Source organism: Lepidochelys kempii, chromosome 5 (genome assembly GCF_965140285.1).
Source record: "Lepidochelys kempii isolate rLepKem1 chromosome 5, rLepKem1.hap1, whole genome shotgun sequence".
Taxonomy (NCBI): domain Eukaryota; kingdom Metazoa; phylum Chordata; order Testudines; family Cheloniidae; genus Lepidochelys; species Lepidochelys kempii.
Genome location: NC_136384.1, coordinates 35557329 through 35583053, shown reverse-complemented (window position 1 = coordinate 35583053; position 25725 = coordinate 35557329). Strand labels below are relative to the sequence as shown.

At 39.9% G+C, this 25725-nt stretch overlaps 1 protein-coding gene across 7 annotated transcripts in view; it reads right to left on the bottom strand.

The window, feature by feature from the left end:
- DDX4 (DEAD-box helicase 4) overlaps positions 1-25725 on the bottom strand; it is a 104816-nt gene that overhangs the window by 18935 nt on the left and 60156 nt on the right. For all 7 annotated transcript variants that reach the window (XM_078852768.1, XM_073343958.1, XM_078852773.1 and 4 more), the window contains 8 exons: positions 23133-23180; positions 22983-23027; positions 15381-15523; positions 9222-9374; positions 7709-7863; positions 5641-5770; positions 3954-4120; positions 3122-3267 (listed from right to left, as the gene is read on the bottom strand). In XM_078852768.1, the coding sequence (XP_078708894.1) occupies positions 3122-3267; positions 3954-4120; positions 5641-5770; positions 7709-7863; positions 9222-9374; positions 15381-15523; positions 22983-23027; positions 23133-23180 (987 nt within the window). The remainder of the gene's footprint in view (positions 1-3121; positions 3268-3953; positions 4121-5640; positions 5771-7708; positions 7864-9221; positions 9375-15380; positions 15524-22982; positions 23028-23132; positions 23181-25725) is intronic.

Here is a 25725-nt window from a genome sequence, read left to right as displayed (position 1 = left end):
AACATTTTGGATGTTTTTCTACATTTTCATATATATTGTATTCTGTGCTGCAATTGAAATCAAAGTGTATATTATTTATTACAAATATTTGCACTGTAAAAATGATAAAAGAAATAGTATTTTTCAGTTCACCTCATATAAGTACTGCAGTGCAATCTCTTTGTGCAAGTGCAATTTACAAATGTAGTTTGCACTCAAAAACAAAACAATGTAAAACTTCAGTGCCCACAAGTCCACTCAGTGCTGCTACTTGTTCAGCCAATCATTAAGACAAACAAGTTTGTTCACATTTACAGGAGATAATGCTGCCCTCTTCTTATTTACAATGTCACCAGAAAGTGAGAACAAGCATTTGCCTGGCACTTTTGTAGACAGCACTGCCAAGTATTTACGTGCCAGATATGCTAAACATTCATATGTCCCTTCATGCTTCAGCCACCATTCCAGAGAACATGCTTTCATGACGATGACGCTTGTTAAAAAAACAAAGCGTTAATTAAATTTGTGACTGAACGCAAAGAAGGTACCAATATGAGATTTCTGAAGACAGCTACAGCACTCGACCCAAGGTTTAAGAATCTGAAGTGCCTTCCAGAATCAGAGGGATGAGGTGTGGGGCATGCTTTCAGAAGTCTTAAAAGAGCAACACTGCAATGCAGAAACTACAGAACCCAAACCACCAAAAAAAGAAAATCAACCTTCTGCTGGTTTTAGAGTAGCAGCTGTCTTAGTCTGTATCCACAAAAAAAGGAGGACTTGTGGTATCTTAGAGGCTAACAAATTTATTTGAGCATAAGCTTTCATGAACTACAGCTCACTTCATCGGATGCATTCAGTAGAAAATACAGTGAGTAGATTTTATATACACAGAGAACATGATACAATGGGTGTTACCATACACACTGTAACGTATCAGGTAAGGTGAGCTGTTACCAGCAGGAGAGCAGGAAGGAGAAAATCTTTTGTAGTGATAATCAAAGTGGGCCATTTCCAGCACTTGACAAGAACATCTGAGGAACAATTGGGGAGGGGGGAGATAAACATGGGGAAACAGTTTCACTTTGTGTAATGACCCATCCACTCCCAGTCTTTATTCAAGCCTAAGTTAATGGTATCCATTTTGCAAATTAATTCCAATTCAGCAGTCTCTCGTTGGAGTCTGTTTTTTAAGTTTTTTTGTTGAAGAATTGCCACTTTTAGATCTGTAATCGAGTGACCAAAGAGATTAAAGTGTTCTCTGACTTGTTTTTGAATGTTATAATTCTTGAAGTCTGATTTATGTCCATTTATTCCTTTACATAGAGACTGTCCAGTTTGGCCAATGTACATGGTTGTACAATATACCTTCTGCTGGTGGCATCTGACTCAGATAATGAAAATGAACATGAGTTGGCCCGCACTGCTTTGGATCATGATCAAGCAGAACCCATCATCAGCATTGAAGCATGTCCTCTGGAATGGTGGTTGAAGCACAAGGGAAATATGAATCTTTAGCACATCTGGCACGTTAATATCTTGCGACACCGGCTACAACAGTGCCATGAGAACACCTGTTCTCACTTTTAGGTGACACTGTAAACAAGAAGCAGGCAGCATTATCTCCTGCAAATGTAAATAAACTTGTTTGTTTGAGCGATTGGCTGAACAAGGAGGAGGACTGAGTGGGGTTGCAGTGTCTAAAATTTTATATTGTGTTCAAAAATAAAACAGTTACAAATGTAGAATTATGTACAAAAGTAAGTTCAATTTTCCTGATAAAGAGATTGCATTACAGTACTTGTATTAGGTGAATTGAAAAATACTATTTCTGTTTGTTTGGTTTTTTTTACAGTGCAAATACTTGTAATCAAAAATAAATATAAAGTGAGCATTGTACACTTTATATTGTGTTGTAACTGAAATCAATATATTTGAAAATGTAAAAAAATCCAAAAATAGTTAAATAAATGGTATTCTGTTATTGTTTAATTGCGCGATAAATCACAATTCATTTTTTAATCGCTTGACAGCCCTAGTAATAATGGAGGTATGCTATTCTCTGGCACTAGAAGTACAACCCACCTAGTTTTTGAAACCTTTCTGAAGGGTTATTACTGAGCTTATTTTAAAATAAACTACATGCAAAAACTTATTCTCAAAGCAAGATCAGGATTATTAAAAAAAAACACATTCAAATACTATTATTCTGGTGGGTGGAGGTGAGTTCTGTGGAGTACCGAAACGGTCAATTGATCTAGCTGATTTTGTCTGTCCATCCAGCCATGATGGCCTTCACAGATGAACAAAAGAAGAGTCATGTATATAGTCAAAAGAAGTCAGAGCTGAATACTAGAACACGTCATTAGTTAACACACTTGACACCAGCAGGACAACAGTACCTCCCCACTTCTCCAAAAAGATTTAATAGGATGTGTGTTGAGGCCTAGTAAGAATTTATTACATTTACAAGATACAGAACACATTTAATAATGTAGTATGAAGTATCACATAACTGAACAACACCTATCAATTCTATAAAATCAATTTTGTGATAGAGGTATTGGATTATACCTGTACTTTGCATTTCTGTGAGCGGACCAATGGTCTGTGAACAGAGATGTTCTTGCTTCAGATAGCTTTCCCAACCAATTGGCAGAAACCTTCGGTGCCTTTTTCCCCAACTAACAACTTGCCCTCACTAACTAGTGGTCAATATTCCCCCACAGAATTCCAGTTCCAAATAATAAACTAAAATTGGACCAGGGTAGAAAGTAAGTCTCGCAGGTGGAATTGTAGAGTTCCTTCACAGAAATGACCACAAATCCTTATTTTTGCTCTGCGGGGTGCCAGCAACCTGGGAAACTATTTTTCGTCTAGCAGTACCCAAAACTAGTGGATTATCTATAGAACACCTATATACAACATAAACATGTTTAAAACAAAATTACTTACATTAGGAAATTTGCTAAAGGAAGAAAATACTCTACTGAAATGGATACTGTCTTTTACTATATAACAGTACAGTGCCTAGAAAAGTGGGGTCCTAGACCTGGCTGAGTAGCAGAATCAAGCGCTAAAATAAATTCCTATTAACTTGATTTTCTCTGGAAAAGACAATTAAAAAGCTAACAAAGAAAGTTACTTATGCTTTGCAGAATTTCAACCAGTTTTTCTCTCTTGGAATATTGGGAAACTTGAAGAATGGTCTGTTGAACATCACTACAGGCTCCACCCACTTGTCCAACAGCAACAAATAAATATTCAGGTTTCAAAAATTCTCCAGCCAGCCTTTAAAAAGAACAAGGTTTACATTATTATAGTGGTACCTGATTTGTATTGTGCTAATAAGTAGTTTAAGTAAGTTGCATAAAGCTTTTTATTATATATAAACCCAATCACCACAACACAACAAAGGAATAGACTTTTAGACTTAAAAATTAGACCTTTCAGACCAAATTATATCCTGGGATATACAGTACTCCCATTAATGTTACAGGAATCCAGGGCAGAATTTTTGCCTTAAGTTTTTAAAATAATCAACACAATCTTTAATAAGAAAAATTTGAGAATGCAAAGCACTAACTGCTAATTGTAGGATTAGACGTCAGGATTCCTGAATCTCAGCAAGCTCAGCAGTTTAACAGTCCACCAGACCACACTGCTTCTCGCATAAGTCAGCATCTCCTCTGCTTACATGCCAAGGAGACACTGACCCATGCTGCAATAACTGAAGTTAACTCTTTTACATAGTGAACACAAACCACAGAAAATGAGTTCAACTTGGGGTCTTTTCAATAATAAACTTAATATCCTATAAAGTTTGTTAAATATTAGTGCTCAATTTTTTAAAACAGTATTAAGTAGCAACTTCAAACATTTTTATTTGATTGTCCATATAAGCGAAGTCTGATCACAGATCTTAAAAACACATTTTCTGCAACTACATTTCCAGCTTCACACAAATTATCACACACCTTTGAATTTCTTCCGGGAAAGTGGCACTAAACATTAGTGTTTGACGCCTGTCTTTTGATGGCATGCCTGGGCAAGAGATTAATTTCTTCATCTCTGGACCAAAACCCATATCGAGCATACGGTCGGCTTCATCTAACACCAAATATCTCACTTTACGCAGTCCAATCTTCAGTGGATTTTTAAATAAATACAATAAGAACGAAAACAGCTTTAAAATATTTCAGTAAAGATACATTCAAAACAGAACAGGCTAAAAACAAGAAACTTTTCTGCCAATACCATTTTCTGTGACTATCTGTAATAATGGTAAGGTATTCCTCTCCTCTCAGAAAGCAGGTCAGTCACATTTAAAATGCTTCCTGTTTTCCCCAGAATCACCTTATACCTGTTCATTTCTATCCAGTACACAACTTAAAGATCTTAACTTACTTTACCTCTGCACTATCTACTCTACAAAGTGTCAGGGAATTTCAGTACAAAAAATAATTTCTGATATAGTTCAACATAGTTAAAAAATTTAGTCTAGTTGGAACGCATCCATTTTGTCGTAACCAGACCTCTGACGTTTATTAGTGACAGGCGCCCAACACACCCTTTGTTCCCTGACATGACCCCTTGGTGTCACTAATGCAGACCTCCACCAAGTCACAGAACAAATTAGTGGCTACAGACAAAAGTTTATTTTGTGACTATTGTCACCAATCAGGAGTGAGATTCTGACCAGCTGTCCTAGGAAAACGGATGGAAAACCAACACCAGATGCTTCCTTGGTAGCAAGGAACACAATTCTCCAGGAGGCAATGAGATATCTTCACCTGCCCAGGGCCTTATTTACTGAGCATTACTTTAACACTTCACCATAGGTTTTGTGTTTTTTCTGCCAACATTCACCTAAGTGCAAATAATAGAGTCACAAACTTACAAACTGATTAATGGAAAAAATAAGTTGTTTCCAAATATGTTAATTTAATTCTTTTCATATTAAGAAAATAGTTCCACACAGACAATAAAAGCTGCTAATCCTAATACTAAGGATTTTACTACCAACAGAAGACTAAGCCAGTGTAAATCAGATGGAGATTTGCCCTGAAGAGAGAGACCACTAGGGAGACCTGAATTCATGTCCCTGCACCAAAGTTGTAATTTTCTGAAAATCAAAACAACAAATACGACTGAGCCCATAAGTAAACAAGATTGTCAATACCTTTCACTTCTGTAATCCTTTTCTTGCCATGTCATCTTCCAAACACTTACCTGTCTCCCTGGCTGGTATTATGTCAGACTCCAGTTCCTCAGGGCAAGAATACTGTCACAACTAGATGTCTTAAAGTGCTACATACATTTATGGTGTTACAAGAGTCCAAATATAAATCCTGCTAAGTGCTCTAAATATGCATCTATTTACAAACATATTTTACATTGGCTAGTTATACTACTGCAACAAGTTTAGCATTTTTTTCAAAAATGCTACCTAGTTAGGTCATGCAAATGGAATCACTGCAACCTCATATGACTGCCAAATTCATCCATTCTAATCAATGGTGACAAGTTTGCAAATCTGTCTTTGCTTGCATCAAGTTAGACTGACTAGCACTGATCTGTAATAAATCTGGTGCAAACTGTTTTCAAGGAATTCAAGGTAAATTACACACTTAAATGTAATCGAAACTTTAGGTAAGATCTTACCTTTTCTTTTCCTATGATGTCCATAAGCCTTCCTGGGGTAGCACATAATATATTACAGCCTTGCTTTATCTGACGAATTGAATGACCTGTCTGCGTACCTCCATATATCACAACTGGCCTTATGCAAGTTCTATTAAATTGGCAAGAAATTGTGATTACGTAGTCACAAGTCAATTCTTCGTTACACACCTTCATTTATAAACCCTCCTCCCCCTCATCCCAGGAATTACTGTATTGGTTCATAGTTACAGCATTTAAAGCTTTTCCACAAACTGCTCAAGTCAGGAACTTAAATAATGGGTGACTGTGGTTGATGTTGAGAGAGGCAAGATTTTGTTTGATGATGTACTAGGACTAGCACAAACATTTAGTAATTCGGCATTCTCTCAGTTATTTGCTCATTAATCCTCCATACAATTACTATAGAGCTAAGACTAACAGCTACTATTTTTAGCATCCTGATGCCAGTCCTCTGTATTTTGTTTGAGGCTTTTGTAAATTTCATACATTACAGAATTAAAACATGGTAGCTAAAAGGTCACATTCAAAGTCAGAAAATGCCAACGTTAATTTTTCTTGTACAACTTATCTTTCCCCTTTGTGCATAAATATCATGATGACTGTCTTGCATGGTTACATTACACCTTTTCCCACAGGATCTCTATCTCATGCAGTGGTTAAATCAGCAGTTCAATATCCATTTGCTACATTTTGGGCACTCGGTTCACCATGGGCTTGCACTTGCTTTCACTTACACCAGTGAGAACTGTGACTGAATCTGCTGACAGATTTACTCCAGGCCTACGCTATAATAATTGCGAGAAGAATTTACCCACAAAAACATAGATCCCATTCATTATGTCCTTGCTTTATTCAATATGCACCATCATCCCACAAGCTGAATGAGTAAGGCACTCTTTTACCCAGGACTCCTAAGTAACCTTGGAGCTGAAGTCCCACTGAATAAGTCACACATGCTTGAAAAATTGTACTCCCTTTGAACAACATCCAATATACAATCATTACAACTACTGTAACAAATACACACAAAGGACAGATTTAATGCTGGGCAAGCAACCTTAACTGAGGCACTGAGTGTCCATCGTAAGTGGTTTCCTTAAAAAGGACATAATAGTAACAAATTCTATAGTGTGGAACTTAAAAGCTACTGCACTTGAATGAGCTGTTTTGTACAAGATGAATCATTAATGAAGCAAAGGTAGTAAGTGCATCAAATGAGAGATTTGTTTAAAAAAAGGCATTTAAAATTCTATTTAACTGTTATGCACACGTATGTAGTGCCAACAGAACTTTGGAAGATTACACAATTAGAGTGGTTGTGTGAAACGTTTTTCCAGCTATTCCATTTGCCAAGGGATGGGCACAGATTTTTACGAAATCAAAAAACAAACAAAGACGCTTATCCAACCTCAGGGCTCAGTGCTGAATTTCTATCCCTCTCCTTTGAGGCAACAGAACTGCTGTAAAGAAACGACTGACAACTTTTTTTAAAAATAGCAGCAAGAGTGTTTTGCCTGAAAAGATTCAAACAAAAAACAACCCCCTAAAACACTCACCATTTTTGCTCAGACTTTCAATAAGATCTCTTTGAACCTTAATTTAGAGTCTATTAGTAATACTGAACTGTAGCTACTTTATTTTTATTGTCAAGATGAGTGAATGCCAAAAAAACCTTACCATAAATTATGAAAGCAAACTAGATTATTTCATTTTACTAACAAATTGGAACTCATTTCATAGGAAGCGTCGCTTTGTGCTTCTATAAACATTTGTCACAAATCACCTTACAAACTCTTTTTGCCCATTCTAACTTCTTATCCATATATTAAATGTCAACTAGACTACAAAAAACTTCTTTTGTGGCCTAAATTCAATTCCTTGCTCAAGTGAATGTAGACAAATTGAATTGGATGAAAAGTGTGGGTTTTTTTTTGTTTGTTTTTTTTTTTTTAAAGGAAATGCCATGGTAGCAATTCTTTGATTTTACAGTCATTAAATTAAGCCTCATACTTTTGCAATGTAGCCTGGTATTTTTTTAAAAGCTTACCCATATGAAAACTTTCTTGCTTCCAGAAAGATCTGGTTTATCAGTTCTCTAGTTGGGGCTACAATAATACATTCTGGTTCTTGCTGCTCTCTGAAGTGACTGGCAGTTACCCCATCTTTCATCATGTGAGCCAAAATTGGCAAAAGAAAAGCTGCCTGGAAAGCAAACATGAATGCTTTATTAGCATTGTGTTTAAAAGGTTTGTTTCAGGAGCATGAGCAATTTGTGAAGCAATGAAGTTAAAGAAAATAACTTTATTTGAAGATTGAAAAGTTATAATAAACCTAGCAAGTTCTACAGAAATTCAGAGACGGGAGGGCTGCAGGTACTCAGGAGTGCTATCTGGGGGGGAGGGGGCACACACAGATGGGAGCAGCCTGGAGCACGAGCTGGGGCTGGCAGGCTCCCTACCCGGCTTCTCAGAAATGGCAACATTTCCCTCCCTAAGCTCCTAACTTCATGTGCTGCCAGCTACACAGCTCCCATTGGCTGGGAACTGCGGGGTCAGTGCCTGCAGCTAGGAGTGAGGGAGCGACATATTGCCGCTTCCAGGGAGCCCCCCACAAGGTAAGCAGCATCCAGAGCCCTCATCCCCTCCCACGCCTGAAGCCCCAGATCTGAGCCTCCTCCCACACCCCAAACTCCTCCTGCTGCTGCTGAAGGGTGGTGGCCTGAGACTGGCACAGCAGTGGCCGGTGCTGAAGTCACTGTGGTCGTGGAAAATCACAGAATCCAGGACCTCCCTGACAAACTCTCAGCCTTACTTGTGAGGTATCCACTGAAAACTAAACTCACTGATCAATAATATTCTTGAAAGATGTATGCATGCAGTGGGTTATAAAGGAGTTATGGGACATATGCTGGAATGGTAACTAAAATGTGTTGAAGCCAGGCATGTCAGGGAAGTTAGTAAACAGACCTGCTGAGACAAAGGAATTCGTATTTGAGTCTTTGACCAGCCCAATCTTCAGCCAAAGACACCGAAAATCCATATTTATATATAAGCAGAAACAGGACCATCAATACAGCATGGAAAGGAGATGGTAGGAACCTGAACAATTTGCATTTCAGCGAACACAAATGGGGGAAAAGAGAGCATGGAGCTTCCTTCACCACCAGGTTCCATGTCGCCTTCCTCACAGCTTAAAGTTCTTTGAGCAGCAGCAGTCAGAAGAATCCATTTCAAAGGTTTACTGGTCTATAAAGACAGTGGGTATGAACCTCAACTGAGAAGCAACTGAGTCAACTTATTGTATACAATATTACTATATTAATCAGTGTACAGAGTGAGGTCTTTTCTTAAAGCTAATGACACTGGTGATTCGTATCATTGTTAAATGTATGTATTAACACTACATAAGGAATTATGGATACTCATTGATATTAGGCTGTATAGTCTGCCCAGACAGGAGGGAATGTCATAGCTATCTACCTGTCTCCTGTGTAAATTAAGCATAGGAGAAATCAGAACCAATGGAAGCCCCCTTTATACAGATCTTTATACAGAACTTACCGTTTTTCCAGATCCTGTCTGGGCACATGCCATTAAATCTCTCCCTGCAAGTATAACAGGAATACTATACTTCTGCACTGGCGTAAGTTTCAAATATCCAGCTTTAGCAATGTTCTTGTTCAATGTTTGACAAAGATTAGCTTCTTCAAAAGTCTAGAAAAGAATCAAGAAAAAGTCTATACTGTTGTATATCACCATACTAAAATTATTCAAATTCAGAAGTTGAGAAATACTGATAGGAAGTGGTCTAGAAGCTTGAAACACCAGAACTACTCCACTGCTCCTCAGGATTCAGAACTTTTCATGTCTACGGCTACTTGAGCGTGTCCCATCACCTATTTAATTCCCCTCAACAATATCCTGCAACTGCTGCTGTGACCATTCCTTCATACGAGTGCCATTCAGAAAAAGTTAAAAGGATTGCCGGAGTAACATGGAGAGCTTCAATGATTGAACAAAAAGAAAAGGAGTACTTGTGGCACCTTAGAAACTAACCAATTTATTTGAGCACAAGCTTTCGTGAGCTACAGCTCACTTCATCAGATGAAGTGAGCTAGTGAGCTGTAGCTCACAAAAGCTTATGCTCAAATAAATTGGTTAGTCTCTAAGGTGCCACAAGTACTCCTTTTCTTTTTGCGAATACAGACTAACACGGCTGTTACTCTGAAACCAATGATTGAACAGTTAGGCATTGCAGGACAAGATTCAGATGCCATTTTGGTTCTCTGAATAGGTGGAAGCTCAACTGCCGTATCTGGCTTCAGAAATCTACAGACAAATCTGAAAGCAATTTCTTCGGATTGCAGCACTGTACTGAACTGACAGACTTCCCACAGTGCAAATTTCACTGCCCCACGTCCAAGTGAATTTATGCTGATTCTGCCTTTTGAATCTCATCAACATTCCCCAGACTGATAAGTTGCCTAGTTGCTCCAGAGTCCCTGAGATTGGCTTCTGTAGTGGAGTATCAAAGCAGTTTCTAGGACAACATACAGGAGCATAGAAATTTCCATACTGGATCAGTCCAGGGGTCCATCAAGTCCAACATCCTATCATCAACAGTAGCTAGCAAAAATATTTTAGGAAAGGTGCAAGAAACTCTGAAGCAAGCAGTTATGGGATAACCTGGCTTCAGGGAAAGTTTCCTCCTACCTCATCCACCACCAATAGTCAGAAGCAGGCTTAAAACCTGAAGCATGATGGTTTATATTTCTTCAAAACCTTATTTAATATTTACAAAAATTCTGGATTATTCTGGTTATCCCCATCAATGTCTAATCCCTTTCTGAACCCTGATAAGCTTTTGAAGCTCTTGGCCTCTAATTATCTTGTGGAAACAGTAGACCTGGTGTCTTAGCTGGTCTAGAACCTTGTCTGTTCTAGACTTAAACAGCCCTTCACCATCAAGTGGAGTCTTACCTGCATTCTTGTTTTGAGAGGAAATCCTGACAAACATAGCCACAAGTGGTACTTCAAATTAATCACAGCTGCTACAATTCTAGAGGCCTCATCTGAAGCACTGAATGATGCTCTGACGGCATACTTAGCAACTGACTGACTGACCTTCAGAAATAAAAGGTTTGGCTAGTCTTGTATTGTCTTTCAGCAGTGACTGGAGCACGCGCTGGTGCTGGGAGTTGGCGGGGCTGGCAGGCTCCCTATCCGGCTTCTCGGAAACGGCTACATGTCCCTCCCTAAGCTCCTAACTTCATGTGCTGCCAGCTCCACAGTTCCCATTGGCTGGGAACTGCGGGGTCAGTGCCTGCAGCTAGGAGCTAAGGGAGGGACTTACTGCCGCTTCCAGGGAGCATCCCACAAGGTAAGCAGCACCCAGAACCCTCATCCCCTCCCACGCCCGAACCCCCAGACCTGAGCCTCCTCCCACGCCCCAAACTCCTCCTGCTGCTGGAGGGGGGGAGGCCTCTTTCTTCCATTTGCATATAATCACCTGACAGTTTACCATTCTAATGCCCAGACTGACAGAGGAGAACATATTCCTGCCTAAGTTTCTTATCTTCTCTATCAAAGTATTAGAGTGGATTTGAACTGCTTTAGCACTTTGAACTGCAGTCACATCACTACCAGTGAGACAAGAAGCAGCCAATATAACGGTAGTAATGAATGACTAACTACCCTGACATCTGTTGGAAAAGTAGTACAGCAAAACACAAAATTTCCAACCACCATTCCAAAAGGCGTGAGTCCATGCTGATGATGGGTTCTGCTTGATAACAATCCAAAGCAGAGCAGACCAACACCTGTTCATTTTCATCATCTGAATCAGGTGCCACCTGAAGAAGGTTGATTTTTTTTTTTGGTGGTTCGGGTTCTGTAGTTTCGCATCGGAGTGTTGCTGTTAAGACATCTGAAAGCATTCTCCACACCTTGTCCCTCTCAGATTTTGGAAGGCACTTCAGATTGTTAAATCTTGGGTCCAGTACTATATGAATCTTTAGAAATCTCACATTGGTACCTTCTTTGAGTTTTGTCAAACCTGTTGTGAAAGTGTTCTCTAAAATGAACATGTGCTGGGTCATCATCCGAGACTGCCATAACATGAAATATACGGCAGACAGTTGGTAAAACAGAACTGGAGACATACAAATCTCCCCCAAGAAGTTCAGTCACAAATTTAATTAACGCATCATTTTTTTAACGAGCATCATCAACATGGAAGCATGTCCTCTGGAAAGGTGACCAAAGAATGAGAGGGCATATGAATGTTTAGCATATGTGGAATGTAAATACCTTGCAATGCTGGCTCCAAAAGTGCCATGCGAATGTCTGTTCTCACTTTCAGGTGACATTGTAAATAAGAAGCAGTCAACAGTATCTCCCATAAATGTAAACAAACTTGTTTGTCTTAGCAATTGGCTGAACAAGAAGTAGGACTGAGTGGACTTGTAGGCTCTAAAGTTTTACATTGTTTTGCTTTTGAGTGCAGTTATGTAACAAAAAACTACATTTGTAAGTGACACTTTCACGATAAACAGACTGCACTACAGTACTTTATGAGGTGAACTGAAAAATACAATTTTTGTTTATCATTTTTACAGTGTAAATATTTGTAATAAAAAATATAAATTTAGCACTGTACACTTTGTATTCTGTGTTGTAATAGAAATCAATGGGTATTCTATTGTTTAACAATGCAATTAATTACAATTAATTTTTTTTAATCGCAGTAAATTTTTTTGAGTTAATCACGTGAGTTAACTGTGATTAATCAACAGCCCTAGTAGAAATGTATAACTTAAAAGGGGAGATATAATGGAATGCTAACCTGTATTATTATTGTTCAGTCACTAGGTGGTGTTGAGTGTAAAATACCTTTTAAAGCTAACCTCAGCCATACATGGGAAACCACTAAAGGATCTTATGAACACATCTGGTGTGTATAAGCAAGCTCTGAAGCCACTCCGTATCTGGCACAAAAGTACATGACTGGAAAGTTACTACTGTATGTCCGACATGAAGAATTAGGAAGAGCATGGGAAAAGTTCCATGAGATGCTCTCTCTTTTGGAGGCTTTCTTCCAGCAGATGCATCCTTATAAAGGGAGAGATTTCCTTGTTGGAATTGATTTTGAACTATCTAATAACTGCAGGGGAGGAAACTGAATAATACTGCTTAAGAAGAATGCAGGATAAACCCGTCACAATAAAAACAATTTTGAGTTTAAATAAATTTGGCATCTGACCCTTCTGCTGGCATAGCTACCTTTAACAAGTTTCATTTCTGACATGTTTGTATGGGAGCCCTATTTAAGGCTAAGCTGTTGTCCAACCTGCTTAAACAGTTGAAGAGTTTCTTGCAGAGGGCGCTCACACTACTAGTTTGTTAAATAAGGCAACTTTTCAGCAATATCGTCAAATCCAACTACAGACTAAAATGCCAGTTTTAATTTTAAAAGTGTGTTTAAACATTTATTGATAGTGAGGATTGTAACCTAGAACTCTCTTGTGGCTAGCCTGAGCAAAATGGGTTCAATCGTTTTTCTTAACCTAGTGAAAAGATGCTCAGAGGAGTAGTTTACTAAATATATTTCTCCAAAACATCTTTTCATTTTTTTCAGCCCTTTTCAAGCTTCCCAGCATAGTTTATAATTTGGGTTATAAAAATATCTTCCCAGAACACCTGGACCTTAAAGTAGAAATTTTTTTTCTATAAGCAATTTTAAAATCAAATTCTTTATGCAATTATGAACTGCATGCAACATCAAAACCAGAAGAGAACAAGACTGTAATAAATACCAAACAAAATTGTTATGTAAGCGTTGCCACATTTATTGGCCGAAATATGAATTTTTAAAAAGTCAAGAGTTCCAGTGGTGTCACTTGGAGCTGTGCTGACTTATTTTAAAATAAACAATGTAAAATAAAATCAGATATATTAATTGGCTCCACTACAGGGAGTGGGGAAAAAAAACCACAGCAACGAATAGCTGTAAAGTTTTTGGCTAAAATGTGGTGAGCTGTACTACACTAGCAAGGTCTGGACCTGGCTCTCAGTTCTGTCTTTGGTATTCCTACATCACCCTCTGAAGTTTTATAGTTTTCTTTCTTTCAACTTAACATACACCTGTGACATAGCCAGATTAGACCAGTCTTGAGTATCAGCCATCAGTAACCAACTACAAACACCTATTTCATTAAACTTCTTACCAAACAACATGTATTTACACATCTCGTTTGCATATTAATTCAAGCTCAGCAGAGAAAAACAGACTCCAGTGAGAAACTGCTGAGCTTGAATTAATAGGCAAACTAGATACCATTAACTTGGGTTTGAAGAGAGACTGGGAGTGGCTGGGCCATTACACACTGAATCTATTTCCTCATGTTAAGTATCCTAACACCTTCTTGTTAACTGTCTAAATGGGCCATCCTGATTATCACTACAAAAGTTTTTTTTCCTCCTGCTGATAAAGCTCATCTTAATGAATTAGCCTGTTACAGTTTGTATGGCAACTTCCACCTTCTCTGTATGTGTATATATATCTTCTTACTACACGTTCCATTCTATGCATCCGATGAAGTGGGCTGTAGCCCACGAAAGCTTATGCTGCTCAAATAAATGTGTTAGTCTCTAAGGTGCCACAAGTACTCCTGTTCTTTTAGCGGATACAGACTAACATGGCTGCTACTCTAAAACCAGTTTAATTATATTTACTGTTTCTAATTTTCTGTAAAAAACGATCTTTTCTGAACACAAATAACTCTTATGCTGACTATTTCCATTCCTCAGTGTTGCAGCTTTTTATATATGGTTTCAATGGAAAAAAAGCAGATCTCCTCAGGCAGCATATTGCAAGTGTTTGATTTGGAGAGAAAGTAGTAGTAGTATGTATTTTTGCAGAGCAAACAAAAATTTTAAATTTGTATGATCTGGAACATTAAAATCACCACTTTAGATTTCTAATACTGACAACTGTACCTCTTTACTTTCTCAAAACATGCCATTTTAGTTTTTATGTTCCTCTCATTACGGACAATGGAAACAGACTATCAAAGGTGGACAAACACTAAGTTTACTCTAATTAAGGATTCTTATTTACTTTAAAATGAATAGATTTCAAAATACGCTTTTACCAAAATGTTCCTAATGATTTTCTAGGTCAGTATTTTTTTAATTTTATTTTTTAAGAAAAAAATTATTGCCAAGGAAAAAAATGGGTGTGTACCTTTTGCTTCTTTGTCGTGTCTAAAGAAGGCACCAAAGGTTGCTTTGGTTTTTTACTTTAACAATTTTAGTCCTATTAAACCTGGAAGAATATTATGGAGGAGGTTGTGAAATTTCACTAAACAGACAAAGCAGAGCAATTGAGAGGTGAACGTATTTTTTTTTTAAGTCAGGCTTTGATGTGTTTGACAGCTATTTAATTTCGACAGTAATTTGGAAAAAATTAAGATTCCACACTTACGTTTCTGTCACCCTTCAAAGTTGTGAGAGCTAACAAAATAAGTCCCTGAAACTGCCCCTCAAAAGAGATCTTCCAACAAAAAATTCCGAGTTCTATTTTGCCATTCATTTATTCATTATATTTTTATCAAAAGAAAAAATTTTATACATCATAAAGCAGCAAAAAAGGGCAAAAACTCATTTTTAAAATACCCTTTGCCAGTAACTTTAAGTAATAGAGGACAAGAGTTCACTAACCAGTATTGCTGGTGGAGGATCAAGTCCTGATACTTCCACAAGAATTGTGTCATATTTGTCAAAATTAATTCCTGTCTGGTAGTGTGCAAAGATGGCTTCTTCATTGTCAGGTGGAGGTGGTGGCACATACGTCACCTTTGGACCTTCAGAATACAAAAGAAAACCAATGGTTCAGATACATGAACAATAATTTGAGGGACAATTTTAGTTGCAGTAATTTGTTCCTTGTGGAGCAGCCAAACAATTCAGTAGAACTTCATTAACCTGCACTTTATAATTCATGTCTGAAAAAATCCCTTCCCATTTCTCAAAGATTCAGTAGTGTGCTGCACTGAGGTTACTGAATACTACAACTTACAAAATATACTAGTGTACCTTTATAGCACATCAAACATTTCCATTATTAAAAAGCTTACCTGCAGTTGTCAAAATCAAAGTTTTTGTGAAACATTCTACTTGCTTAGCATTTGTTCACTTTTTCACAAATGGCTCTTCCAGTCAATAGAGAGAATTAGTGAAGTTTTACTGGGCAACTAAAAAACCAGAAGCTGAATTTTACACCTATAAAGTCTTGTTTACACTATAAAGTTTACATTCTGCTGAAATCAAGTCTACCCCAAATTTATCTGGTACATGAGTAAGCCGTATGGAACACTTACATGTGGATGTGAGGTGTTCTACAAGTGAATTAGGAAGACTGAACTGTTTTGAAAAGTACGTTTTAGAATTAAAAAGTTCTTGAAACTATTCAACAGATTTGGGGCCTGTAAGAATTTTTTGAAGACTCATTTGAAAGCTGTCTGGAACACTGGTAAGAGAAGTAGCTGTTGAGGGACTTTCAGTATTGACCATGAAAAAAATTTATTCACAAATTATGCCAAACAATAATTTTAACTGTTGATTATAATTCTGAAATTCTAAATAAAGAGAAAATGCAAAATAATGCATACATTACTGTCTTTTTTAAAAAATAAACACATTGTTCAGTAAAACATAATAGATTTTAAGGCCAAAAAGGATCATCTAGTCTGAACTCCTATATGTCATAAGTACTTAAATTTCACCCATTATCCCTGCGTGAGGCACAATAACTTGTGCTTGTCTAAAGCATATCTTCCAGAAGGGCAAGAGTCTTGAAGACTTCATGGAATGGAGAATCCACATTTTGCTTTGGTAGGCTATGCCAATGGTTAGTCACCCTTTCAAAAACCTGTCTTATTTGCAATATGAAGTTGTCTGGCTTCAGCTTCCACCCACTGGGTTCTTGTTATCCACTAGATTAAATCACCCTTTATTACCCAGTATTTTCTCCCTATGAAGGTAATTATACACCATAATCAAGTCTGCTTTTTATCTTTTGATAAGCTTGCATCATTTGCGGCTTTTTCCAATTTCTCAACATCATTTTTAAAATATAGACACTAAAACTATCTGAAGTATGCCAGTATGTATCTCGTCACTCGCATACACCTCCCTACTCCCCTGTGTATTACATCAAAGGACTGCATTAACCCTTTTTGCCCAATCGCACTGGGAGTTCATGTTGAGTTGTTTGTCCACTACCACTCAAGTCTTTTTCAGAGTCATGGCTTTCCAGGATACAGTCCCCATTCTGTAGAACAGACTCCTCTTCCATGATAGACGGAAGGCATCCCCCTGAAGAGGTGACCCAAAACCCATGCTGGAGCAGAAGAGAGGAGACTTCCTATTCTTGGAGGTGGTGAAAAGATTAAATCTCTGGCTGTCCCCATCTCTGGAATAGGCCTTGGAGGACCCAAGCATTCGACTCCCATTTGTAGTCACGGGAAAAGTGTCTGGGTGGCAGAAGGGAACACCTACATATATGAAATTGCTCCTTTCACTAGTTTAAGGAGTTCTTTACATACAAGAGGACCACACCTGCCTGTCCAAGGCATCCTTATTTGGAGGACAAATTCCAGCCTTGGAAGGAGCAGAGGCACCGCTTTGCATGATTGGTCACAAACATTCACACCACCATATGGCCAAGGAGTTGAAGACAATTCCTTATTGATGTCCGAGGGCATCCTTGAATCATCCCCACTACACCAGACAGTCACAAATCTATGTAACAGGAGGAATGCTCTGGCTGTCACTGAGTCCAAGTATGCCCCTATAAACTATCCTTTGTACCAGTACTAATGTGGATTTCTTTGCATTCAGGTGTAGGTCCAACTCCCAGAACAAAGCAAAGGCCTTCTGGATGGATGACAACACTGCTGGGAAAGAGCGGCTTTTGAGAAGTCTGTTGCTAGAGTACTGGAAGACTAAAATTCCTTCCTGCCAAAAGGTAAACCACCACTACCATTACAACTTTCAAAAAGACCCTTGGGATCGAAGGGAAGCACTTGGTACTGGAAGTGATCTTAAACCACAGTGAATCATAATCATGTCCTGTGCAATGGAGATATAGTTATATAAAAGTAGGCATCTTGTAAGTTGAGGGATGTAAACCAATTGTGTGGAATGAACATAAAATTAAAGTTATTTTAAGTTAGCTAAGGAAACATATATATGTACTGTAAAGAAATGCCCTTGACTAGCAAGTAGAAGAAAGGCCTAGAAAATAAAAAGTGATGCGGCCAGAAGGAATAAAGTAGGAAGGATGTCTGGTTCAAAGAATAACCATGAGATAAGAGGAAGTTTCTAAAAAAAGGCCTCTGACAGGTGCGACTGCAGATGGTTTTGAATCAAACAAAGAGACTATCTTAAAATGAGCCAACACAGCTCTTCCCAACCCACGCTCCAACAGTAGAGCCTATATGAACCCAGGGGCAATGGGAAAACTGTTGGACAGCAAGGAGGAGGGGAGGAAAGGCCTGGGGGAAAAAAAGGAGGTTGTAAATCTTATCTGGACAAACACGGGAAATAAAGGGTGAACTGTCTCCAATTGGTTTTTAGCTAAAGTCAGTAATTGGCAGTGACACCACTTGTTTGTTAAAGGGTATAAAAAGCCAACTCTTAAAGGGTTCATTGCTGATACCTGCCTGACCATGTTTGAGCTGACCAATATGGGTCTAAGCACCTCTGCGTTTAGCTCATTTGTAAGTATACTGATCAAATACTTATAAATGTTTTACTACTATTGGGATGTAGTAAATTGCTTATTATTTAGAGCTTTTAGGCATGTTTAGAGCAATTGTAGAAGTACCATTTGGCCTTTGCATTTAATAAAGAAATTTAGGGTTAAATCTATCAACTTCATGAAAAAAAGTCATACAGATACAGACATCATCTTCCTTTCCAAATGCAAACAGTTGGACATCATACCAAAAGGACTGAAGGTAAAAAATCCATTACAATCTACATACCACAAAGACTATGCTTTGACAGATTGTGCCACACGCTCTCAAAGAAACTGCGGAACCACCTGATCAACATCCTCTACAGCAAACAGAGAAAGATTAAGAATGAGCTGTCAAAAATGGATACTCTCATAAAAAAACCAACCTTCCGCACAAACCTCCTCGTGGCTGGACTTTACAAAAACTAGACAAGCCATTTACACCACACACTTTGCTTCTCTACAAAAGAAAAAGGACACTAAACTATCTAAACTACTACATGCCACAAGAGGCCACAACAGTGGTTCCCATAACCCACCGAGCAATATTGTTAATCTATCCAACTATACTCTTAGCCCAACAGAAGAATCTGTCCTATCTCGGGGCCTCTCCTTCTGCCCCTCCACCCCCAATGAACATGATACAGTTCTGTGGTGATCTGGAATCCTATTTTCGACGTCTCCGACTCAAGGAATATTTCCAACACACCTCTGAACAGCATACCAACTCACAGAGACCTTCCTACCAACACTACAAAAAGAAGGATTCTGGGTGGACTCCTCCTGAAGGTCGAAACAACAGACTGGACTTCTACATAGAGTGCTTCCGCCGACGCGCACGGGCTGAAATTGTGAAAAAGCAGCATCACTTGCCCCATAACCTCAGCCATGCAGAACATAATGCCATCCACAGCCTCAGAAACAACTCTGACATCATAATCAAAAAGGCTGACAAAGGAGGTGCTGTTGTCATCATGAATAGGTCGAAATCCTCTGAGCCCACTGAGGGTTACCAAAAGAAACTACACCATCTGCTCAAGAAACTCCCTGAAACAAAAGCACAAGAACAAATCCGCACAGACACACCCCTGGAACTCCGACCTAGGGTATTCTATCTGCTAACCAAGATCCATAAACCTGGAAATCCTGGATGCCCCATCATCTCAGGCATTGGCGCCCTGACAGCAGGATTGTCTGGCTATGTAGACTCCCTCCTCAGGCCCTATGCTACCAGCACTCCGAGCCATCTTCGAGACACCACTGACTTCCTGAGGAAACTACAATCCATCAGTGATCTTCCTGAAAACACCATCCTGGCCACTATGGATGTAGAAGCCCTCTACACCAACATTCCACACAAAGATGGACTACAAGCCATCCGGAACAGTATCCCCGATAATGTCACGGCAAACCTGGCAGCTGAACTTTGTGACTTTGCCCTCACCCATAACTATTTCACATTTGGGGACAACGTATACCTTCAAATCAGCGGCACTGCTATGGGTACCCGCATGGCCGCACAGTATGCCAACATTTTTATGGCTGACTTAGAACAACGCTTCCTCAGTTCTCGTCCCCTAATGCACCTACTCCACTTGCGCTACAGTGATGATATCTTCATCATCTGGACCCATGGAAAAGAAGCCCTTGAGGAATTCCACCAGGATTTCAACAATTTCCATCCCACCATCAACCTCAGCCTGGACCAGTCCACACAAGAGATCCACTTCCTGGACACTACAATGCTAATAAGCGATGGTCACATAAACACCACACTATACTGGAAAACTACTGACCGCTATTCATACCTACATGCCTCCAGCTTTCATGCAGACCACACCACACGATCTATTGTCTACAGCCAAGCTCTACGATACAACCGCATTTGCTCCAACCCCTCAGACAGGGACAAACTCCTACAAGAGCTCTATCAAGCATTCTTACAACTACAATACCCACCTGCTGAAGTGAAGAAACAGACTGACAGAGCCAGAAGAGTACCCAGAAGTCACCTACTACAGGACAAGCCCAACAAAGAAAATAACAGAACGCCACTAGCCGTCACCTTCAGCCCCCAACTAAAACCTCTCTAGCGCATTATCAAGGATCTACAACCTATCCTGAAGGACGAACCTTCACTCTCACAGATCTTGGGAGACAGGCCAGACCTTGCTTACAGACAGCCCCCCAACCCGAAGCAAATACTCACCAGCAACCACACAACAGAACCACTAACCCAGGAACCAATCCTTGCAACAAAGCCCGTTGCCAACTGTGTCCACATATCTATTCAGGGGACACCATCATAGGGCCTAATCACATCAGCCACACCAACAGAGACTTGTTCACCTGCACATCTACCAATGTGATATATGCCATCATGTGCCAGCAATGCCCCTCTGCCATGTACATTGGTCAAACTGGAAAGTCTCTACGTAAAGGAATAAATGGACACAAATCAGACGTCAAGAATTATAACATTCAAAAACCAGTCAGAGAACACTTCAATCTCTCTGGTCACTCAATTACAGATCTAAAAGTTGCAATATTACAACAAAAAGACTTCAAAAACAGACTCCAGTGAGAGACTGCTGAATTGGAATTAATTTGCAAACTGGATACAATTAACTTAGGCTTGAATAGAGACTGGGAGTGGATGGGTCATTACACAAGTAAAACTATGTTTATCCCCCTCTGCCAACCGTTCCTCAGACGTTCTTGTCAACTGCTGGAAATGGCCCACCTTGATTATCACTACAAAAGGTGTCGTCGTCCCTCCCCTCCCCGCTCTCCTGCTGGTAATAGCTCACCTTAAGTGATCACTCTGGTTATAGTCTGTATGGTAACACCCATTGTTTCATGTTCTTTATGTATATAAATCTCCCCACTGTATTTTCCACTGAATGCATCCGATGAAGTGAGCTGTAGCTCACATAAGCTTATGCTCAAATAAATTTGTTAGTTTCTAAGGTGCCACAAGTACTCCTTTTCTTATTAGGCTTAAATTAGTGTTTGGTGTTTCCCCATATTAATAATTTCAAATATTAATAATTCAAACAAACAAATTTCCTTCCTCCAGAGAAGGAATTGCCAGAATCACCATCCTGAACTTTTGAGGCTTCACAATCTTGTTCAGTCTTAGCTTTAAGATCTGCCTGCAACATTTTTTTTGTTCTAAGAATTATTCTGAGTAGAACTCCCTGCCCCTCTAAAGGGAAAGGACTGGTTCTGTTGCTCCTAGCCAGAGGAGAGTCTCTACCTCTTACCTTAATAGAAGCTTGTGAGAGGAGTCCATGAAGAGGGATGGAGAAACGGGTGAAAGGGACAGAGTGGCAAAAACTGGATGATGTAGCCCTCTATTATGACCTCCAAGACACATTTGTCCAAGGTGATCTGCTCCCAAGCCTGTTGGTAATGGACAAGGCAGTCCCCAAAAGGAAAAAAAGTGGACTAAAGGACGCAACCTTAAAATTGGAAGAGTGGAGGCATAGGGACTGTGCATGGACCAAATGGACACTGCTGGCTAGAAATCTCCTATTGACTCATCAAGAGGCACATGTGCAGCATCCCTACGGGGGACTACTCAAAGAAGAACTTCTGCCTTCTGTCTTCCTCTGTTCATGGGACAGGAAGGATCTCAGAAAAGATGTCTTAGACTTTCTTCTTCAGCATCCTTCAGAGTTCCCTGAAGTCACCTACTATCTGCAAGATATCATGCGATGAAGTGTCATTTGTGCCAATGTGACCCAAGACCAGTGGATCGTTGCCCATTAATTTCAGAAGCCTACCCAATCTTAGAGTGATGTCTCAAAGCAGCACATTGACTTGTCTGTCTGTAGCCTGCAGAATGTTCTTTCTAGTCTTCTAAGGAGAATCTCCAGCAAGTATCATCTGTCTTCCTTGGATGGTTGGAGAGCTCTTTATGGTCAAGGCTGATTTTCTTACAGGTTGGGGTAAGCTGCTCCACAGGTGTGTCCTGGATCTCTCTCCAGTCCCTTGGACCTGCTGGATCTCACTTTACCACTTTTTGCATCACTCCTATGCTCATCTTTGTGTCTGCCTTTCTCCATGATGCCTTTTAAGCCTGGAATACCTTTACCTATCTTGTACAGCCGCTTTCTACCCTTTTGTCTTTCAAGTAAATTCAGTATACTTAAGTGAATCCTATTAATCCAACATCTAGAGAAATAATATTTTGAAGTCACAAAAACTACTGCACCAATGTGACCATTCCAAATTGTGGTCACATGGTGCTCTGTGCAACTGAAATATCTGAAAAGTTTTTTGGTTTTTTTTTAAACAGTCTGGATTGTTTTAGATTATAAATTCCAAGATGGGCACCCTGTGTGTACCTGATGCATTTATAATATGTTTTTATACTATATGCTTGGTACTGTGCAGTCACTCAATTATATTTATAGATTAATGAAATCTAAAACAGAATCAAACTTTACAAGTTTGGCCTTCTTGCCTTATAAGCAATCCTACAAACATGTATCCCAATGAATGTATTAATTTACCTTGATTATCACCACTTTCTGTTTCGCCGTGCGGTTTCCAAGAACCTTAAGAAGAGAAGAAACTGATTAAGAAAGGAAGAAAGAAAAGTCAGGCAATAAAAGAAAAAAAACTGAATTCTTGACAAGCTACCTTATAGCAAATCTACTTACTTCTTCCCGAACCTGCGATTACTTCTTCATTGTAACCTCTGTATCCTCCTGTTAAAATTTGTCAAGTTTTATTTTGATTTACAAAATAAACAGTTCTCTCAGGCTCCACTGCTCTTCAAAAATTAGAAGTACAGTCACAACAGATAAACATGCATGAGGGACAGAATGGAAGATAATTAGGTCCTTGTAGAAGTAAATAAATGGGTGATAGAGCCAGACAGTTGGCAAAGTAAATGGGATGGGATCACAACACAGTGAGCTAAGAGATCAGGAAAGTAAGGTGAGCTAAGATATCGAAGACAAGGACCAAAAGCTTGTATTTAACACAGTGAATAAGGGAGAGTGACCTGACCAAAGCAGTGAGTTGAGAAAAAGCAGCATTCTGACTGGACCTGAAGGAGCAATGTTGAAGTGATGATGACTAGAGAAGAGATGGATGCAGTAATCAAGAAGCAACATGAGGGCATGAATGATAGCTTGGCGGTATGGTCAGAAGAGAAACCAGATGTTGATCCTTTGACCAGAGGATCCTTTGACCCACGTAGTCCAGAATGGGGAGCCAAACCAGAGAAAGCAAAATTCTACCTTTTGATACCTCATGGCAACTATTACCTACATTCTTAGAATTTTTAGTTTAATTATCTGCTTTTTTCTTATGGTCTCCAGGGCAAGGAGCTCAAAAACTTACCTACCAGAACACTTATGTTGCTTACAGTAAAACTCTGGACTCCTCCCAAGAAACTATCACAATCCAAGTGAAGTTTAAGATAAAGATTAAAAAAAATAGCACACACTAACCTACAAGTCCATATTTGTTCAATTGAACATTTCAAAAAAGGGAAACTATGATGTCCAGTTTGGCACAAAATTTAGAATTTGTAGAAAAAGCTTTCATTTATACAAGCCATGAAAAATGGTTACTAATCTTTCCTAACTGTTGTTCCTTGAGATGTGTTGCTCATGTCTATTCCAATTTAGGTGTGTGAGCACGTCGCGTTCACCATCGCTGGAAGACTTTTTCCCTACTGGTAACCGTCAGGTCAGCTCTGGTGCCCCCTGAAGAGGCACTCCCCAGCATAGTACATAGATAGGCACCTGCCAGCCCACCGCTTTCTCAGTTCCTTCTTGCCGGCAACTCCGACAGAGGCAGGAGGGCAGGTTGTAGAATGGACATGAGCAAACATCTCGAAGAAAACAGTTAAAGAAAAAATGCTTACTAACCTTTTCGTGAGTGCTTGCTCATGTCCGTTCCAATAGAGGCGACTCCCAAGTAAACAGTCATGTGGCAGGGTCAGCGTTCCTGCGAGACACGGATTGGAGGACCGCAGCGCCCAAGACTGCATCATTTCTTGCCTGCTGAGTTAGGGTGTAGTGCCCGTAAACGTATGGATAGACGACGAGGTAACCGCCCTCCAGAGGTCTACAATTGGAACATGGGCCATGAATGCCGCTGATGAAGCTTGTGACCACGTGGAGTGCGCCATTAAATGTGGGGGAGGCACTTTTGCCAGGTCATAGCACATGTTGATGCAGGACTTTTTCCAGAAGGAAAACCTTGGAGCCAAGACTTGGCTGGCCTTCATCCTTTCTGCAACGGCCACAAATAACAACACTGGATTTTTGAAAGGGTTTGGTCCTTTCTATGTAAAAAGCCAAAGCACCTCTAACATCCAAAGAGTGCAGCCTCTGTTCGTTTTTAGCTATATGGGGCTTAGGATAGAAGACAAGGAGAAAGATGTCTTGACTGTTGTGCAAATGGGAGACCACGTTCAGAAGGAATGAGGAGCGCAACCGCAACTGCGCTTTGTCCTTGAAGGCCGTGTAGGGCGGCTCGGAGGTAAGGGCTCGGATCTCCAACACCCTTCTAACTGAGGTGATGACCACCAGAAAGGTAGTCTTCCAGGACAAATAAATCAAGGGACTTGCTGCAAGCAGCATGAACAGTGGCCTTGTCAGTTGTGAGAGGACCAAGTTGAGATCCCAGGGGGGCATAGGTTGGCATACCTGTGGATACAGGTTCTCCAAGCCCTTTAAGAACTGAGAGCTAATTAGATTGGAGAAAAGCGATCTGCCGTTCACTGGAGGCTGGAATGCTGATATTGCCACCAAGCGGACCCTACCAGCAGACACGGCCAGACCTTCCCCTTTCAGATGGAGCAGATAGACCAAGGTAACAGAGAGGGTTTCTTCCAGAGGAGAGACGCCCTTCTGAAGTGACCAGAGCGAGAACGCTTCCATTTCGTTAGGCAGGCCATTCTAGTTGACTGCTTTCTGCTGCCCATAAGTACCTCTTGAACCAGTGCCGAACAGGCGAATTCCATTTCGTTCAACCACAAAGGTAGTAAGCCATCAAATGCAGAAATTCCAGGTTCAGGTGAAGCATGTGGCTGTGGCCCTGGGAGATCAGGTCTGGCCACACTGGGAGATCGACTGGGATGTCTATGGAGAGGTTTCAGTACCTTGTCTCTTTTGATGTGGAGGAGTACCCTGTGGATGAGGAGTGGGGGGAAAGGGAGGGGGAAAAGATGTGTACAGGCATCTGTGCCCCCCTCCCTGCCCCCATGGCAGCCGGAAGGCATCAGAGAGAACCCAG